This window comes from Gracilinanus agilis, chromosome 4, assembly GCF_016433145.1.
Source record: "Gracilinanus agilis isolate LMUSP501 chromosome 4, AgileGrace, whole genome shotgun sequence".
Lineage (NCBI taxonomy): Eukaryota > Metazoa > Chordata > Mammalia > Didelphimorphia > Didelphidae > Gracilinanus > Gracilinanus agilis.
In genome coordinates, this window is record NC_058133.1 from 186040321 (window position 1) to 186061474 (window position 21154).

The following is a 21154-nucleotide window of genomic DNA, read 5'->3' on the forward strand; positions in this document are numbered from 1 at the left end:
TATATTTCCTTACCAAAAAAAGATGAGAGAGAGAGAGAGAGAGAGAGAGAGAGAGAGAGAGAGAGAGAGAGAGAGAGAGAGAGAGAGAGAGAGAATTGGATAGATAGATAGATAGATAGATAGATAGATGGGAAAGGAGGGAAAGAGAAAGAATGGGGGATGGGGAGAAAGAGAAAGAGAAAGATGTTAGAATATCCACAGTTACTGCCTGGTCATATATTGTTCTCATTGTCAAAGCATATGATTTAGAGCCAAAGGGAGCAAAGAGATTAGCTAACCCAGCCCCTTTATTTTATAAATAAGGAAACAGGTCTAGAGAGGACAAGGTCACATAGGAATTATGAATCAGATTCAGAATTCAAACCAAACCCTCTCACTTCAGCTTCCATGCTCTTGCCACTATTACTATAATGCCTCTCAATGACACCTCAGATAATAATCACCAAAAATACCAGATTGACAGCCCACCCCACCCCCCCGGACTAATTTTGCCCCATGCCAGTTTGCATGTCTCTCTAAGAATAGATTAGGACAGTGATGGGGAGCCTTTTAGAGACCAAATGCCTAAACTGCAACCTTCACACTGCATGTGAGCCCCTGCCTTACAGAAAGGGAGGGAGGAATAGTCACCTGAATTCAAATGTGAAACATTGGGCTGCTGGGCAAAGGGGTAGGTCATGGGAGAAATGTCTTCAGGCATGTGTGGAGAGGGGAAGGGAGCCCCTCTAGCACCTGTGCCATAGGTTCACCAACACAGGACTAGGATAATGTCCCTGCTTCCCACCACCCCTTTATCCCCACAAATTAGTTTCGATTCATTTTTGTTTTTAAAATAACTTTATGCCACACATAGATCTAGAGTGTGAGGTCTGACAGTTTCAAACAGTAAATAAATGTGTTAATATCACCCAAAATTAATAATTAATTCAAGACAGACCATAACTGGAGTCACAGACAACATATAATCCTTCAGTAGTATAGAAAACAATTGAGCTTAGCTAACAGAAGTAATTAGTTTAAGTGGGAATCTTCCAGATGATCCTTTCTGCTTCAAATCCACTCAAAGCAACAATACCCAATGTGGATTTGTATCCAGCCTAACACTTCACTGGACCCTGCCTCACTCCAGCAACAGCCTCTCCAGGAGAAGCCTCAAAGTGTCTCAAGGCCTTTATACCTTCCCTAAGGGTCAGTGTTCCAGGTTCTCTCTTTCCTCCCTCAGGGGTAATGCATATGTGTGTCCTAGAGCATCTATTTCCTTAATAAAGACAATGTCTCAGGTTCTCCATTTATGTTGGGTTCTCCAGGGCCCATTCCATTTGCCTTAGATCTCTGGATTATTCTCAGATCCTACTACATCTCTGAACTGTAGAAATAACCCTCTGAAAGCTCTATTGTTATGATGCCAATTCATTTTTAGTATTTGCTCCTCTAAATTAATAGTTTATACAAATAGAAGGGATATTGGAGGCAGAGTGGGGCAATGGAAGGGGTGCTGGATTAGGAGTGAGAGCACTGTGTTTGAAACCCAGCTCTACTATGTTATAACTCAATGACACTGGGCAAGACACTTAGTCTCTCTCTCTCACTTTTCCCATTTATAAAATTAGGTTGGGTGGACTGAATCACTTCTAAGGTCACTTCCAGTTCTGAGATAATGAAACTATGATATTGTAAGTTCAAGGCGGATATACTGTCACTTTTTGAAGCTAAGTTCAGAAGGAAATTCTACTTCCTGCCAGATAATCCATCTGATGCTACCTCTGAAATTCTTAGCATCATCTCCTACTCTAAATATCCTATTTGTCTCTTCTTGTATAACATAGTAAAGAAAACACTAATATTCTCATATTCAACTCCTGATGCCATCTGTGTTAACCCACGTCAAGCCATGACCTCAGTTACCCCTATCTGTAAAATGAGCACGCTGGACCAAGCTGACCTCTGGTTGTCATTGATTTGATCTTCCTGGTAACATTTTCCAAGTGGCATAGTATAGTGGGAAGAGCATGGAAGCTGACGTCAAAGGCTCTTAGGTTTTAATTCAAGCTACTTCCTCTGTGACCTTTCCTCCTCCAGACCCATGATCCTGTGATCCTTCGGGAAAAAAAGCAGATCAGGGAGAAAGAAAATCATATTTAAGCATTCCCAAATGCCAGCCACAAATACAAGCAAATTCTTATAATACCAGTTCAGCCCCCTGACTAGGCTATGAAAAGCCATTCCATGAACTCAATCAGGGAGCATTTGTGTCATTTGCTTCCTTCACCTCTGTTTTAGCAACCTGTTCCAAAGCCAAAAATTCAGACATCCACTTATGCTCCATGTGCAATTGGAAAGACAAGCGATAGAGGAAATGCCCAACTCTTACACACCGATATGAGCTGTCCCTGATGGTCTCTCTATTTGAGGTTTCTTGGCATGGCTTATGCTTTCAGCCTCCTTGGTTTGGAGCCCTGCTTAGTGAAAATCACATCTGTAATATCAACTCACTATGGCTTACACTGAGTGATCAGCTTACAACACAGCTTTTTTTGCCTGCCAAATTGCGGATGTATTTAACAAGCGAAGAGGAAATATGATTGCAGAAACATTCAATCCCCTCCCTGGCCATCCACTCTCCCATGTTCACCCCAGGTCACTGCAATGGTCCCTCTGGCAGCTCGTAGGTTGATTGGGGCTGATAACTCATTCCCTGGTACAAGTAACTACTTGAGGTCAGTGGACTAAGGGCAATTGCTCCTGTCTCTTATTGCCCACTGACTTTCTTGTTCTTCCAGGTTTATTTCTGAGCTTTTTTGTATACTTCTCAGACCCACGCAGAGCATACAGAGCATACAAGAAGGTAACTCCTTCTTGTCTTTGTCAAACTTGTTCAATTCCCAGTTGTTCGGTGCCACTTCTCTAGGCTGCAGATTATCCAAAGAAAGGAAGAGTAATATTTACTATTTTAATGTAATTATACACAGCATGATTAGAGGGCTAGCCTTGACATCCGGAAGACTTAGGTTCAAGTGTGACCCTGGCAAATCACTTAGTCCATTAACGCTCTAGGCATCCCTCTAAAACTAAAAAATTCCAAATCCTCAAGAACTGGAGAGAGTTTTATACTGGGTTCCCTACACTGATGGAAGCACAGGTCTAACACACACATACACACACAAAAAGGAAATTGCCACCACCTAATAAGTGTTATTGTTATTGCTATCAGTTATTGTATTATTACTAATACATATATGATACCAGTCATTATATGCACTCTTGGAAGGAAAATAAATGACAAAGGATTTAGAAAGTCTTTTAACCAAAAATGTGCGCAATATTAATGAAGCATAGGACCATTTTCCCAAAGCAGAACTAGAAAGAGTAATGCTTCCCCATCAGAAAGGAGAAAGTATTAATAGATGTTCTCAGGATACATGATGAGAAGTCAAAAGCCTGGCGAGATACTTTTGGAACCAACAGAACCCATTTGTGCGAGCAATAGTAAAAGCAAATAGTAGGTTGTACCCCTAAAGTAAGATATTTTTCTAAGGAGGAAAAAACAAATAGGAATACACTGAAATGTAGCATTTGTCATAAACTACACTCTCCTTCTATCTAAACCAGAATAATGAATGAGGAAACATTATGTACAAAGCATTACACTAAATCTTGGGGACACAAATCTAAAGGTAAGAGCTTCAAGGAACTCACATTCTAAAGGGGAAAACAACAGAGATGGAAAGTTTTACCTACAAGATAGATAGAAAGGTTCCATGGCCCTTAGGGTACAATGGCAAAATGGATGGTAATGCTTTTTGTTTTCAGTCAAGAAACAATCATATCGGTTTCTGTTGTTGAATCATTTGACAGTGCCACGGTCTTTGTTGGAAAGAACTTTCCTTTCTTGGTCTTCAGTAGCTGTGGCCAACTCACAGGGTGTTAGGGTGGGAGTTGTAAGGCTGCATGTTCACAGGAATTGCTTCCTAGAACAATATCTGAGTGCACTGCACTGCAAACCTTACAAGACTGAAAGATAAGGGGAAAGTTCAGTCTATAAAGTTAGCAGCTCATGGCTTGCAACTTAAATCAGAAGTTGGATGGTAGAAAGGGTTGGAAATATTGGTGTCAAATGAGGAATAGGCTTATCTGTGGACTTTATGAATATCCCTTTAACTCCTGCTTCACTCTCCCTATCTTCTCACCCTACCCTTCCCAGTGACCAAAGGAACTAAAATTTGGCTATAATTGCAGCTCTTCCACACACCATTAACTCTCCACTTAAGCTCACTTATACTGTCTTATTTTTTAGTCTTCTGCCAATGCATGGCACCAATACACTAAAGTCCACAAATCATCTCTGTATACTTTTGAAATTTATTCAATTGTTCTTAATCAGTGCATAAATGTCTCATCCCTGGAGTTTAATTGTGACCAAATTTCCATATACAGTGGCCCAAAATGCCTCTGTGGGGCCATAGCACATTTACCACCAATCATAAACAGCACTTTTGTTTCTCTCTCTTTCTTGAGGATGCACTGGGAGAGAATTCTTGACCTTTAATCATAGATCCCATTAGTAGTCTGGTGACACCAATGGACCTCTTCTCAGAATAATGTTTTTAAATATATAAAATAAAATACACAAGACTATAAAATATAAATTATGTCAAGATACAGTTACCAAAATATTTTAGAGCAAGTTTATAAGCCATCAGTTAGGAACCTTTGGTTCAGAGAGTAATCCACGAAATATCTTTTAAATAGCTGACAGTCAACCTACAGAGGGAGGTAGCATTTGGTCCTGTGCTTACATATCTCTGAAAAGAACCAGAATTGGATTCATACATTTCTCAGGTAGGCAAAAATCTACCTCTGTCAAACATCACCAAACTGTCTGTACATTGTACAGCCATAGATTAGAGCTAGAAGGGACTTTGGAGCCCACTGTGTCTGATGCTCTCATTTTATAGATGAGGAAACTGAGACAGGAAAGTTTAAGCACAGAGGATCACACAACTAATAAGAGTGTGAGACAGTATCTTTGACACAGTTCTTCCTGAATAAAATCTAATCCCCTATTCATTATACCACGCTGCCATACCAAAAAAAAACCCTCAAAATTATGAAGCAAAACAGAAGGAACATAAGTAATCAATGCAATTTCCAAACTCAAATTTACCTATTGGATACATTATTGTGACATTCCCCACCCTTAAAATAGATCTGTTTTTATGGCATATGAGTCACAACTTCCAACTAGAAACTTAATAAACCAGAACAGGTAGGCAACTGCAGTAAGAGAGAGATGCTTACACATCAGGAGAGCTACATTGACAAGTGATTATCCAGGAAAGTCCTCTATTTGGCATTTAAAGTTTTTTTATAACCAAGCTCTTTCCTACTTTTCTAGCCTTCTTGCACCTTACACCCTCACTCCTCCACCTCTTAATTTCCTTGGTTTCCTTCAAGATATAGCTCAGATCTAATCTGTAGGAAACCTTCACCAGACCCTCTAGCTTCTCATAGCTTCCATTTCAGATTGCTGTTCATTTGCCTATCTAATAACTACATACCTAGTTATTTACATTAGTTATTTACATGATGAATCATTCATTAGAATGTGAGCTTCTTGAGAAAAGGAACTGTTGTTTTTTAACCTCTATGTATCCCCTACATGGTACCTGACACCTAGGATGGAATTAATAAATATTCTGTAACTGACTTCCTGATATTCTATAAATGGCAGTGTTCTTATTTAAGCATCTTGAAACCTAACCATAGCCACAGTAGCCTTATTATGTTCACCAGAGAAAGAAGAAAATATCACACAATTCAAGTGTATAAAACATATAATGAAAACCTTAAAATGCAATATCCCTCTGACATCTAAAAAAACAGAGTGGTCTATTTTGCTGTGAAACCCCTTAATGGTACTGTTGTCAGGGAAGGTGACCCACATCTGGTTTAGAGGTAAATTGCTCACTCCTTGAAGACAAGCACCATGCCCAGTGCCATCTTCATATCTCCCCTAGTGCCTGGCACAATATTTTGCTTATATTTCAATGGATCTGTGGCTTCATCTCCAAGTATAGATCACAATCCTTTCATACCTGTGTGATTCTCACATCTTTCCATAAATCTTTTCCATAAATAGAAGATATACCCAACATACCAAAAGCATCCTCTTTGGCTCTTTTGGTATTTTGTGGATACCACTGCATCACTGGACTCATATATCTGCTACATCCATTCTTATTACATAGCCATTCCACAACTCTTTTTTAGATTTCCTTGTCTTGCAGGTCATTTTGATATCATTTTTTTTGCATGGAATCATTAGCAATATCCTGGGATTTAGTCAACTTGTTGTTCAGTTGTTTTTTAGTTGTGTCTGACTTTTCATGATCCCAGTTGGTGTTCTCTTGACAAAGATACTGGAATGGTTAGCCATTTCCTTCTCCTGCTCATTTTACAGATGAGGAAAGTAAGGCAAGCAGGGTGAAATGACTTGCCCAGGGTCACACAGGTGATGTGCCTGAGGCTAAAATGAGTCTTCCTGACTTCAGGCCCACCACTCTATCTAATGGGTCACTTTGCTAAGTTACAAAATTTGAGTATGCTTAAACAAGTCACTTAGCCTCTCCAGGCCTCAGATTCTTTATTTGTATTACAAGGGGTTTAGATTAGATTTCCCCTTGGGTCCCTTCCAGTTCTAGATCTGTGATAGTATGTATTACACTGTGATAGAAATTTGGGATATAAAGTCCAAAATAATAAAAATGGAATAGTGCCTCAAGGAGCTTATATTCTACTTGTGGAGGCAGGTAGAGAATAAAATATGTACACATATTCAAAAAGTACAATTTGTATAAATTAAGAGATAGCAAGGAATAATTGCTGGAATATCAGGAAAAATAAAATATAGGAGATAACAACTGAACCATACTTTGAAGGAAATGGAATCTCAGTTCCTTCATAGGAATTCTCTTCACTGCAGTCAAGGAAGGGAGTGCCTTTCATACATGGGTGAAAAGTGAGAAATGGAACAACAAGAATAGGAAAGAGTTAGGCCAGTCTGAAACAAGGGTCATGCAGAAGGGAATATGAAAATGTAGCTACATCACTCTCATTGCCTTTTGGAACACCTGTAATTCTGAGTCACAAGTATTTTATGATTCACAGCATATAGCCTTACTTGGGGAAAATGAATGCTAAAGAGAGAGGTTTTTGCATCAGTAGGTAGCTTGGCATCCTTGAAAGTCTTACATGTAATAGACGTATAAGAAATGGTTAAATTGAATTGTGCTGAATTGAATGACATAAAGTAAGCTTTTAGTTTTCAAGTGGACTGGATATGATGGGTGCTCATTTCTGAAAACAATAAGTTACCTTTCTTATTTGTGACTTGGAAGAGATCTACTTCCTTCATCTTTGATGAATACCAGATGCATTCAGGGTTCATCTCTGACCTAGACTATCCTTCTTCCCTTACTCTCTACCTCAAATTAAATTTTCTTTGTTGATGTTTATTTTATGACAGTATAGATTCAGGTATTGTTTTTTTTTCACCCCTAGGTTTCTGATTCATCAAATCCATTTCTTAATCGAATGCTCAACAGAGACACCATCACAAGAATAACATATAAAAGTAAGTGCAGTTTTGTATCCTATATGACAACAAATCTTTGAGTCCTCTTATCTTAAGACAGAAACTTGGATCAGAACCTTTCCTAAGATCCCTTGCAGTTAAGTAAGCTTTTGATTCCATCAGAAGCCACTCTGGTGAACCATATTTTGCCAAGGGGCAGCTTAGAAGGAACAAAAGTCACCAGAGCATTGTTTTCTCCTATGCCTATCTGGTATGATAATTATGATAATGATAATGGTCATCATTATTCTGGGGAGTAGTAATGAGCTGGGGGACTACATATTGTCTGGATGACATCGCCTGGCCAGCATTCTGGGTCCTGCAGATGAATATACAAACACCACAGGTAGGCTTGAGAAGTGGCTGTCAAGTACCATGGACAGAGCCTAGCCACATTCAAGTGACTGAAATGGGACTGGGTCTCTTCATCTCTCCTATAGTGTGACAAATCCTTCAGGAGATTCTTAGGTATTTCCTTGGAACTTAGCTCAAGAATATACAGAGGAGGGGGCAGCTGGGTAGTTCAGTGGAGTGAGAGTCAGGCCTAGAGACAGGAGGTCCTAGGTTCAAACCCGGCCTCAGCCACTTCCCAGCTGTGTGACCCTGGGCAAGTCACTTGACCCCCATTGCCCACCCTTACCAATCTTCCATCTATAAGACAATACACCGAAGTACAAGGGTTTAAAAAAAAAGAATATACAGAGGAGATTTCCCCACCATTTCTACATGGTCTCTCTTCGACATAGGAACGTACATAGATGCATTCCTCTCCAAATACTCCCAAGACAAAGGGCAGAAGCTTCATATCATGGTCCCAAAGGAAAGGGGGAGAATGGTTTCTTTTTGTAATTGTTTTAAACACAATCTAGGAAGCTGAGGGGGTTCAGAAAGCCTTGCAATTTAGCACATATCTGATGGGAGGGGGACAAGTGTGTCTAGAATCTGCTAGAAGAAAGAACACCCAAGTAGTAAGTGACATATCTGAGCTCCAACTGTTCTGACTCCCAATCCAGAATTCCTTTTCATTGTACCATGTTATTTCTCCTATAATAATATCTGCCATGCCTATTTAGCAGGGGTATGGTTAAGATCAAATGAGATGATGCATATAAAATGTGTTGAAAACCTGAAAGTGTTTTAGAGATGTCAGTTTTTGTCATCACCATTATTATTATTGTTATTAAACCCTTACCTTCCATCTTAGAATCAATAGTAGGTATTGGTTCCAAAGCGGAAGAGTGGTAAGGGCTAGGCAATGGGGGTTAAATGACTTGCCCAGGGTCACACAGCTGGGAAGTGTCTGAGGCCAGATTTGAACCTAGGACCTCCCATCTCCAGGCCTGGCTCTCAATACACTGAGCTACCCAGCTGCCCTCCCCTTTTTTATCACCATTATTATTATTATTGTCATTTTGTGAGAGCATTTTTAGCTCACAAGAATTTGTGATAGAGTGGGATAAGAGTCCTGAACTTTAACTCCACAAGGTCCTTCCAGAAATAGTCAGATAACACAATGGATAGAGCAGTGGGCCTGGAGTAAAGAAGCCTTGTAATTCAAATTTGTTATTTGGGTGATTCTGGACAAGACACTTACCTCTGTTTGCCTCAGGTTCTTCAACTCTTAAGTGGGGATAATAATAACACCTATTCCCTATGTTTGTTGTGAGAATCAAATAAGATAATATTTATAAAGTGCTAAGCAAAGTGCCTAGTGCTTAATAGGATCCTAATAAATGCTTTTTCCTTCTTTCCTCTCTGGCTCTAACATTTTCAATTTATAAATCAAAGGCAGTGTGGTGGAATAGAAGGAGAAATGAATTTGTAGTCAGAGACACTGAGTTCAAATCTTAACCCTGCCATTTATTTACTGGTGACCTTGGCAAAGAGGAGTTGAACTAGATGACCTCTAAGCCACAGATCTAAATCTCTGACCTCGGTTAAAAGGGACAAGATGGCGACTTCTTGGGGAAGCTAAGTAGTACAATGGATAGAGTGCCAAGCCTGGAGTTGGGAGGACCTCAGGTAAAATCTGACCTCAGATACTTCCCAGGTGTGTAACCCTGGGCAAATCACTTAACCCTGATTGCCTACCCTTGCCACTTTTCTGCCTTAGAATAGATACAAAGGCAAAGAAGTGGAAATTGAGGGGATGTCCATCAATTGGGGAATGGCTGAGAAAATTGTGGTACATGTTGGTGATGGAATTCTATTGTGCTATAAGAAATAATAAACAAGATGATCTCAGAAAAAGCTGGAAAGATATGGATGACCTGATGCATAGTGAAATAAGTAGAACTGGGAGAACACTGTACACGGTAACAGCAATATTGGACGATGATCAATTGTGAAAACTTGGCTACTCTCAGCAATGCAATGATCTGGGACAATCCTGAAAAACAATATGGAGAATGCTAATCCAGCTCCAGAGAAAGAACTATTAGATTGGATGGATGTGGATCAAAGCCTACTATCTTTCCCATTGGTGTTTTTAATGGTTTTATTTTGAGGTTTTGGTTATGTATGACCAATATGGAAGTGTGTTTTGCATGACAATAAAAATTAAATTTAAAAAAAGAACTGATACTAAGAGAGAGGGCAATTTTTTTTAATGAAGAAGATGCCTTCTTCCCATGGAAATGGCCAAGTTCTGCTTAAAAGCCATAATTTCCCACCAAATTTACCAAATCAGCTCATCTCACACAGAATGTGGCAATGGCTACTAGTGGAAGGTTCTAAGGTAGAAAAGCACCAGTACCATTAGTGGATAGTCCAGAATCAACAGCCAACACTCAGACTTCCAAGCTAAGCGATAGAAGGTTGCATAGTAAGAGATTTTGGGGGAATTACTGAAGACTCGTAATCTAAGGCCAGATTGCAAGGTTCGATAACAGGATCATATGATAGATTTAGAGTAAAAAAGAATCTTAGGAGCAATCTAGTCCCACTCCCTCATTTTACAGATAAGGAAACTGAAGCCACAAAAAGATTTGCCAGTATATTTGAACCCAAGTCATTTACTCCAAATCAAGTTTACTTACAGGACTCTGAATCCCACAACTTCCTTACCTTGCTGCATTCAACCTTCATTGGAATGTGTATGTTATTGCTTTTCAAACCCTTACCTTCTTTCTTAGAATCCTTTCTGTGTATTGAATAGTAAGTGCTAGGCAAGGGGAGTGAAGTGACTTGCCCAGGGTCACACAGGTAGGAAGTGTCTGAAGCCATGTATATGTTTTTAAGACCATAAAATTCTGGGTTTACCTTACAGCTCCTGCTGTATTTACTGATCAGCACGTAGCACAATCTCTGGCACGTAGAAGGAACTTAATAATTTCTTCTTGACTTGACTTGATTGTATCGTCTCTTTCTGAGGAAATAGTTTATTTGTAAACCTTAATGAATTGGGGAGGTGAATGTTTTCAAGGCCTATATGTAGAATTCATGAAGGACTTTCTCCTTCTCTTCTTTACTCCCTCATCTACTTCAGAACAGAAGCCTAGCCTATGGAGGACAATGTAGATGGACACCATTTAATCAGCAAAAATTAAGCTGTTAGGATAACAACTATTCTTCCCTAATCAGTATTCCTGTGCAGCCTTTTCTAACTATACATAAAGCATAGTCAACTGAGGGAGATTTTTTCTGCCTCTTGTGTAAATAGCATATTTTATAACCTCCGATAAAAGATTATTATATTTTAACTTTTTGATTAAAAAAGCATGCAAATTAAATAAAATGCCTTCAAATAATTGTGAATTTGCAGCTTCAAGATTGCAAAAAGCCGTGAAATTACATAGAAAGTTCCAACACATAATCTAACAGATTGCCAGCCACTAAGTCAATGTTATCTAGGTGTTTTTTCCTTTTCACCAACACTGTTGTAATTAATATTAAGTGGTGTGACTGTTAAAGATGAAAGACTCAATAAGATCCTTCATTATGCTTTAACTCCATTTATATCAGACACCCATGACAAGAGCTGCCTTCATGCACGATGGGGATGGAGAAGATGGGGATGAGGATTTTTACTAGGTTTTGTGATGGGGACCAAATTCTTTCATTTTCATTCATTTAGTCATTCATTTGACATGCACTTATTAAGTATTAACCATTTATAGAGCACTGGACAAAGGTGCTGAGGGAAATACAAAGTTCAATTATGAATTGCAGTTAAGTGTCTCTGACTGCTAATCAGAGACACTTAACTGCAACAGTCATTAAATCTGGGGGCCTGCTGCATTGCCTCCAATATAAATAATCATTAGTAAAAATATTATTTGTTTTGTTTTGTTTTGTTCTAAAAACAAAAAAAAAGTGTCAGATAGCAGGTCCAAAACTCTAGTTTCTAGTCTTGACTTTGTCATTTACAGAGAAATGGTACAGTGGATAGAGCACAGGAGTTGGAATCAAGAAGATTTGAGTTCAAATCTTACTTCAGACACTTACTACCTGGATAGCCCTCTCAGCCTCAGGTTCCTCATCTGTAAAATAGGGATAATATTTACTTCTACCTCCCAGGGAAGAGGTAACATTTATAAAAACATTTTTCTCACTTTAAAACACTCAATAAATGCTAGCTATTCTTATTTGCCAACCATATGGTCTTGAGTAGGTCATTTTAATACTCTAGTCCTTGGTTTTCTCCAAATGGAAATAATCATTCCTTCCCTAGCTGTTGCAGGGGTGAGAATCAAATGAGGACTTTGTAAATTGCAAGGTGTTATAGTAAGAGATTCCTAGCACTAATCATACTTTTAGTGTGATCATAGTTAATGGCAGCAGGGAAGAATAGAAAGAGAAGTATCTGGGGTCTAACTTAGTGATGCATGGCACCATCTGGAGTCTGTTACAAAAGGAACTAAAGCCATCCCAGTTCCTGCCTCTTGTAGTTTGAGGTAACTGGGTCCCCTGAAACAACTGGTATTTTGTGCTCCAAAGTACAGAAAACATTTTATAGCTATTGTGATACAGCAACCTTTCTCACATTACCAGGGTAGATGCCCAGCAGGGATAATGATACTGTTAAAAAAAATCAATGGCCAAAACACTTGCTATGTCCAGGAAAGGAAACATTTTTAAGGAAATTCTTTGTTCATGAGAGGATCCAGAGCCCTCTTTCTTCCCTCTCAGTAAATATTCCCAAGGTTTCATGCATACTGAAGTCTGACAATAATTGTGGTTAAGGCAGCTAGGTGGGACAGTAGATAAAGCAGCAAGCCCAGAATCAGGAAGATGACTCTTCCCGAGTTCAAATCTAGCCTCAGACACTTACTAGTTATGTGACCTTAGAGAAGTCACTTAACCCTTTTTTGCCTCAGTTTGCTCATTAGTGAAATGAATTGGAGAAGGCAAACCACTCTAGTATCTTTGCCAAGAAAACTGCAAATGGGGTAACAAAAAGTTGAATATAATTGAAAAAGACTGAATGAACAATGAGTTACCAAGTAGTGAGAGTAATGCAGTTATCTGAGATGAAAGGTACAAGTCCACTGCCCTGCTCTGGGCACTTGCCATGTTGCCACTTATACAATAAATCATTAAATATAAAAATATTTAATTTGTTTGGACATCTAGCAGCTCTATAGTTCTGTGGATAGAATGCTAGATCCAGAATCAAGAGGAGTTGAGTTCAAACCTAGCCTCAGACACTAATTGGTTGTACAATCCAGAGTAAGTCACTTAACCTCTGCTTCCTAGTTTCCTCAACTGTAAAATGAGGATAAAAATAGGACTTTTGTGCCAGGGTCATTTATGAGGATCAAATGAAATAATAATTGCAAAGTGCTTTATAAACACTAGCTATTAACATCATCATTTCAATTTGGAGGAGAGGAGATGTCATTTAATTCCGTTCAGTTATTTATCAATTGGCATACCTGAAGATGTTGCTATAGAATGTCAATAAATGTATGTGGGACATCGGCAGCACTTCACAATCCTTTTTCATCAATTGACTCATAAAAATTTATGAAGCACCTTCTATGTGCCAGGCACTGTGCTAATTGCAGGAGATACAGAAAGAGGCAAAAGATAGTTCCAGCCCTTGAAGACCTTACAGTCTAATGGGAGAAACAACATATGACCAAATAAATATGAAGCAGGCTCTATACATAATGAACAGGAAATAATAATTAATAGGAGGAAGGCACTGGAATTAAGAGGGGTTTGGGGTGGCTTCCCATAGAAGGATGGATGTCAGCTGAGACTTAAAGGAAGCCAGGGAGATCAGTAGTTGGAGAGGAGAAGTGTTTGGGTGTGGGGGACAGCCCAAGAGAAAGCTTAGAACTGAGAGATGGCTTGTCTCACTCATGAAATAGCCAGGAGGAATAGCCAGCATCACTGGATGAAGAGTTTGTGTCAGCAAGTAAAATATAAGAATCTTGGAAAGGTAGAAGTGGGCTAAAGAATGAAGGGCTTTGAATATCAAACAGAGTATTTTGTACTTGATCCTAGAGGCAATAGAAAGCCACTGGAGTTTAAAAAATGTAGTGTACCCTCAGGATATACCCCTCCAACTTGCACTCAAACTCCCAGTTTCGATCCCACAAAGGGCAGCAACTACCTCTGGTTTTAAAAATAGCCTCTGCATCCCCACTTCTAAAATTATAGCTCAGGAGCTCCCACTGGTCCACTTATCTTTAAGAGTCAACAAGTAGGCACAATTAACTCAAAGTGAAGGCTTTTAATAAGATAGCACAGCGAGAACAGGAGCTACTAAATATTTCTCTCAAAAACCTAAGGTGTACTCTCCCACAAATATGCATAAGAGCATCAGTGGGATGAGTGAGCCCATACACAGTAAACAATATGCTATTTCACACCTGCTTCATGGACCATCCTTTCTCCAGGCCTTGTTGTTCTTAAGACATTTTTCAGTCATCTCTGACTTTTAATGACCCCATTTGGGGTTTTCTTGACAAAGAGACTGGGGTGATTTGCCATTTCTTCCTTCAGCTCATTTTACAGATGAGGAAACTGAGGCAAATAGGGTTAAGTGACTTGCCCAGAGTCACACAACTAGTCAGTGTGTGAAGACAGATTTGAATTCAGGAAGATGAGCCTTCCTGATGCCATCCCAACACTTTATCACCTGGCTGCACCTTCTCCATTTCTACTTGTCCTTAGCCAAGGATACTTAAATGGGGATCTGTCTCTGAAGTAAAATAAATCCAGAATCTACTGACATTGAAGGAAACCTCTTCAATTTACAGATAGAGAAACTGGAGAGGACCAAGAGCTTGCCATTTGGACAATGTCACACAGTTAGGATATGGCAGAGAGAAGGTTTGAGTGAAGGTCTTCCAATGCCAAATCTAGAATTCCTTCTAGTAATAAGAATAATAGGAGGAAATAGAAGGTAGTAGATAGAGCTGGGCCCAGTTTTAGAAAGATTTGAGGGCAAATTCCACTGTTGACATAGCCGGGCTGTGTGATACTGGACAATCACTTAACCTCAGTGTTTTAGGCAACTTTAGGACTATAAGTTGCAGAGCAAGTGGCAACCTGCATGGAAAGGGCCAATTTCCTCATAAGAAGTCACCTACACCGATTATACCATAAGCCTGAACTGAAAAAATGGGAGTAATGTCTACTATTGGAAAATACTTTTAGAAAGCTTGCATGAGACAAGCCTACTTCCTAATTCTTTTATTCAACCACAAAAACAATTGTTTTCTCAGCTAATGTAATTATCCATAGCATATTAAATATAAAATAATATAGAAGAGTGAGTTATCCCAAGGCCATTTCTACATGAACTCTACTAAACAAGATGAGAATAAGAGAATAATAGCAAAATAACATTATATAACATGTTGATATCTGTGAGTCTTCACATGTAAGTTGATATTTGAGTCCCACAATGATCCTGAGAAATAGCTGAGCACTAACGGTATGGTGAGGGCAGCAAGGTGGCCAAGTGGATAGAGCCCTGGGCTTGGAATCAGAAAGACTCACTCCTCTTCTTGAGTTAAAATCTGGCCTCCTAGACTTATTAGCAGTGTGACCCTGACCAAGTCACTCCACCTTTTTGCCTCAGTTTCCTCATCTATAAAATGAACTGGAGAAGGAAATGGCCCACTGCTCAGATCAGATAGTGTTCTTTGCCAAGAAAACCTCACATGGTGGTCACAAAAACTTGAACAGGACAGAAACAAATAAACTGAACAGAAGTATGGTGAATACTGTTTTACAGTTCAAAAATGTTAAGTGATCAGAAAGCTAATAAGTATCAGAGGCAGGTTATCAACCCAGATTTTCCCAACTTCATATCTAGTACACGATCTATCAAGTAGATATCTATCAGTAAGGAAGAAGAAGAAGATTTTTTGCTGTAGTTTTCTAAGTCTTCTTTTGGGGAAAAAATGTTCTTGGGTTTTTCAAGCTTTAAGGAAAATCAGTGTAACCTAACTCCTCTTGTTCTGAATCCGTCCTTCCACAAGACTATAGCTTAGTGGAGAATTAGCGTAATGGGTGCCATTTTAAACAGAAATATCATGACTTGAAAACAAATTTGCCTTTGCCATAGCCTTTTCCCCATGCCTAGAGTGCTCCCTTTTCTCACTCGGACTTTTAAGAATTTCTGTCTCCTTCCAGAATTAGTTCAAATGCCATATCCTACATAAGGTCTGTGGTGTGGTGGTTATTGTTCAGATGCGTCTGACTCTTTGTGACCTCATTTGGGTTTTTCTTGGCAAAGATGCTACAGTGGTTTGCTCTTTCCTTCTCCAGCTTATTTTACAGATGAGGAAACTGAAGCAAAACAGGGTTTAGTGACTTCCGCAGGGTCACCCAGCTCCTAAATATCTGAGGCCAAATTTGAACTCAAGACTTCCTGACCCCAAGCTCTATATTCTATCCACTGCAGCACTGAGTTTCCCTGATCAAGATATTATAGGAGTTTACTAAATTTCATTTGAATTGAATTGAAATTTGTAATGGAGAAAATTTGGACCAATGTTAAGTGGAACAGACAGGCAAGAATTCGTTTATGACAAGAGACAACCTGTTGCAGTCAAGAGTCAGTTCTCTAAAGATGCCTTGGTATAGAGATAGCATGGATTTCCCAGAATGCATAATTTTATCATCAGTACCTGGTACCCAGGCCTGAGGCATCCTAGACAGCATATATGTCTATGTACAGAGTTTTGTGTGTAGTAGAATATCCTCCTCTCCAGGATGGGCAGCCTTTACATCACTCCAGATGGAGTCATATTTCAAATAAACAAGAGCCTTCTGTTTTATTCTTGTTCCTTAAGGGAATATTCTCCCAAAACGGAGCAGAAAATCTTATAGATCTGCCTAAGGTTTGGGCTCTTTGAAAACAAAACCAAATGAATGAATTCTTAATCATATCTTATGAGAATATACCTATTTTATTACTCCTGGAGCAGGAGAAGGCTAGGTGGTGCAGTGGAGAGACTGCCAGGTTTGGAAACAGGAAAGCTCATCTTCATGAATTCAAATCTGTCCTCAGACACATACTAACTATGCAACCCTGGGCAAGCCACTTAACCCTGTTTCCTCATCTGTAAAATGAACTGGAGAAGGAAATGGCAAACAACCCCAGTCTCTTTGCAAAGAAAACTCCAAACTGGAGGTAGCTGGGTGCCTCAGTGGATTGAGAGCCAGACCTAGAGATGAGAGGTCCTGGGTTCAAATGTGGCCTCAGACACTTTCTTACTATGTGACCCTGGACAAGTCACTCAACCCCCATTGCCTAGCCCTTGCCACTCTTCTGCCTTGAAACCAATACACGGCATTGATTCTTTTTTTCCCATAGTATTGTTTCTAAGATGAAAGGGAAGGGTTTAAAAAAAAAAAGAAAATCCCAAATAGGGTCACAGAATCAGTAACCTCTGAAAGTGACTGAATGATAACAACTTAGGCTAATAATCTTCTCACTTTTACTCTGTGTGGTTATATAAGAGGACACAAAGTCACAGTAATAATAATAATAATAGTAATCATAATAATAACTAGCACTTTAAATAGCATTTTAAGATTTATAGAGTGTTTTACAATATTATCTCAACTGATCCTCCCAGCAACCCTGGGAGGTAGGTCCTATTATTATGTCCATTTTACAGAGGAGGAAACTGAGTCCAACAGGGGATAAATGACTTGCCCAAGGTCATACAAGTAATATGAGGCTGGATTTTAACTCAGACTTTCCTGGCTACAGATCCAGCAATTTGTCCACTACACTAGTTGACTGCTTCTAATAGTGTCAAAAAACAATAGATTTCAAGCTGGGAGGATTCTTAGAGGTCATTTAGTCCAACTCCCTCATTTTACAGCAGCAGAAAATGAAATCTAAAAAATGTTAAAAAAATACTTAAATAACTGAGATTATTTGACTCACAGCTTGAGATTTGTCAAAAAAAATTTTAATGCAAAAAATGTGCTTCCTGAAGGGAAAGAAATTATATAAACTAATTTTTTAAAAAATTTAACCCTTACCTTCCATCTTAGAATGAATACTATGCAATGGTTCTAAGGCAGAAGAGTGGTAAGGGCTAGGCAATGGGGGTTAAGTGACCTGCCCAGGGTCACACAGGGAGGAAGTATCTGAAGTCAGGTATGAACCCAGGACCTCTCATCTCTAGGCCTGGCTCTCAATCCACTGAGCCACTCAGTTACCCCCCTAATTTTTTTTAATGAATCAAACCACAATTTAAATAGAGTGATGGAACCATGTAGTTAAGGAAGTACCATTAGGAATACTTTGTAAGACAGAATATTTTTCATAAGGCAAATATTGGCCCTTCCAATTACCATCTGTGTCGATGTGGATTTTCATTTGGTTGGCTTACATAGAGTTACGGCACATGGGCTGTAATGGATTCTATAGTGACGTCATGCTATTCTGGGCTGTAATTGTCCAGCAGAGATTACTTCTGAACCTACTCAGAAGCATAGATGAGATAAAGCACTTGGAAGGCCTGTGCAGAAGGCCAGTCTAAATCAAAACAATCATTTGTTGAGGGAAAAGGGAATCATTAGGAAGGAATGATATGAAAAGTAAAAGGGAGAGGTTGTGGTTTGTGGGGCATCACTACGTTTTTGTTTTAAGGAATCATAGAATCACAGAATTGCCAAAGTTGAAAATGCCCTCAGTGAGCACTTGGTCCAACCCATTTGTTTCATAAGAGATTAAATAAAGACCCAGAGGGAGAAAGCAATTTGCCCCAAATTAAACTCCAGCTATCAGAGCCAGACTGAAATGGAAGTCTACTGACTTTGTGCCTACACACACACACACACACACATACACACAAAACGTATTTTCTGAAAGAACAAAAACTTAAAAAATTGTTTTTTTCTTCTAAAAATATTATCAAAAACAATGTTATTTTATTTGAATATTGTCAGTGTTCCTCTTTTTCTTTCCTTTTATTCAAATTCATAACAGTCACCCCCAGGATTGAAAAGGCTTAGAGAAATCATTTAAACTCTTTACCTGTCACTTTTTTCTCATGCAGATAGTGATGGTATTTTGTTTTTAAAAAATGGGATTTGACTGAACCTTCAAAACCACCAAGTAATACAAACTAATAAATAAGTACTGAGGAATAGAGAACCTACTTAAATTGATAGAGTTGCCACTACACTTATCTCCAACTTTTTCATGTGGGAAACTGAGATTCGGAGAATTAGGCAGCTATAGGCAGTACAGTAGATAAAGTCAGGAAGACCTGAGTTCATATCCTGACTCAGATAAGAACAGTGTGACCCTGGGCAACTCATTTTGCTTCCCTGTGTCTTAGGTTCCTCATTTGTAAAATAAAGGATTTAGACTCTAGCCTCCAAAGTTCTTCTTAATTCTACACCCTAAAAGTGAAATCGTTTGCCTAATATCTCACAAGTTGTGACTGGCATTTCAAGTTTAAAACCTGAAACTGACGTCCAGGCTCATTTTTTTTTCTATATTAAACATGCTACTTTTTCTAAAGATAGTCTAGATATTCTTCCTTCACATTTTGTTGTTGTTTAGTCATTTCAGTCATGTCTGGCTCTTTGTGACTCCATTTTTGAGGTTTTCTTGGCAAAGGCAGTGGAATGGTTTGCCATTTCCTTTTCTAGCTCATTTCACAGATGAGGAAACTGAAGCAAACAAGTTTAAGTGACTTGCCCAGGCTTACCCAGCTAGTAAGTGTCTGAAGCCAGATTTGAACTCATGAAGATGAATCTTCCTGATTCCAAGTCCAGTGCTCTGTCCATTGTGCCACCTCACTGCCCAACCTCACTCTTACTTGGACTGTTTTACTTTATGGAGCATGCCAAGTCAAAACCGATTCAATCAGTGGCCTAATGATCCTCTAAGTCTCTTCTAAATGAAAATCTAATGACTGACAATCCCAAATCCAAAATGAAGGTGGTTTTGCTGTGTTTCTGATAAATCTTTATGAGTGAAACAAAGGAAGATGACTAAAAGCTTATCATGGTCAGCTCTTGTGACTCAGTAAGAGTCTCTTCAAATGTCTTTGTCAGAAGTGCCCTCTTTTGGTCCTCAGGCTTTTTAGTCTTCTTTTGAAGAACGTGCTAGGTTATGATGAACCTCCTCAGCAACTTCTCATGTTTTTTCTCAGACTTTCAAAAGAGGTTGCCTATCACTCTTGGAAAAACTATGGCAACTATTTTGAAAGAACAATACAATTTAAGTGTATAAAATCCAACAGACCTTCTCTGTGCATAGATTTAGTGCTAAACAGAACATTATTGACCCTTAAAGACCAATTCCCTTATTTTATAGATGAGTAAATAGAGGCACAAACAGGTTAAATGACTTTTCCAACATTACATAGCTAGTAAGTGTCTAAGGCAGGATTTTCAACCTAACTCTTTCTAACACCAAATGCAATGCATTATTCATTTCCCTTTAATGGCAATTACTTTAGTGATATACTCACAGAATGAGAAAGGTAGAGGAAATAAAAAGCAAAAAGACTATAGAAAACAACAAAACTAAAAGCTAGTTCTTTAAAAAGTCTAATAAAACAATAAATATTTAGCTAACTTGTTTTTTTTTAAGTAGAAGACAATAGGAGAAGCAAATTCCCAAAATAAAAATCATGAGAAAGATTAAATCACAACCAATACAGAAAAAAACATATTGTCAGGAACTCCTGGGTAAAATTATACTCTAGCAAAACCAAGAATGTAAAATAAATGGAAAATTGCCCTTCAAAAATTCTAATAATTAGAACACTGCTAAGATCAAATAGTGAGGGTTGGGGTGCTACACTATATCTACCTGTCCTGTTCTGTACCATTTCCATTGTGACCTGGTTCAGTACCAAAGGAATCTGACCACTTAAAGAGGGGTATGGCTGGGGCAGCTAAGTATGGCTCAGTGGATAGAGAGCCAAGCCTATCAAGAAGAGGTTCTATGTTCAAATCTGACCTCAAACAATTCCTAGCTGTGTGACCCTAGACAAGTCACTTAATCCCAATTGCCTAGCCCTTTCCTCTCTGCCATGGAACCAACACTTAGTATGAATTCTAAGATGAAAGGTAAGA

General features: G+C 38.8%; 1 protein-coding gene across 1 annotated transcript in view; it reads left to right on the forward strand.

Annotated features, from left to right (window-relative positions):
* CA10 (carbonic anhydrase 10) overlaps window positions 1-21154 on the forward strand; it is a 696068-nt gene that overhangs the window by 647557 nt on the left and 27357 nt on the right. The window contains exon 6 of the mRNA XM_044676329.1: window positions 7561-7633. Within this exon, the coding sequence (XP_044532264.1) occupies window positions 7561-7633 (73 nt within the window). The remainder of the gene's footprint in view (window positions 1-7560; window positions 7634-21154) is intronic.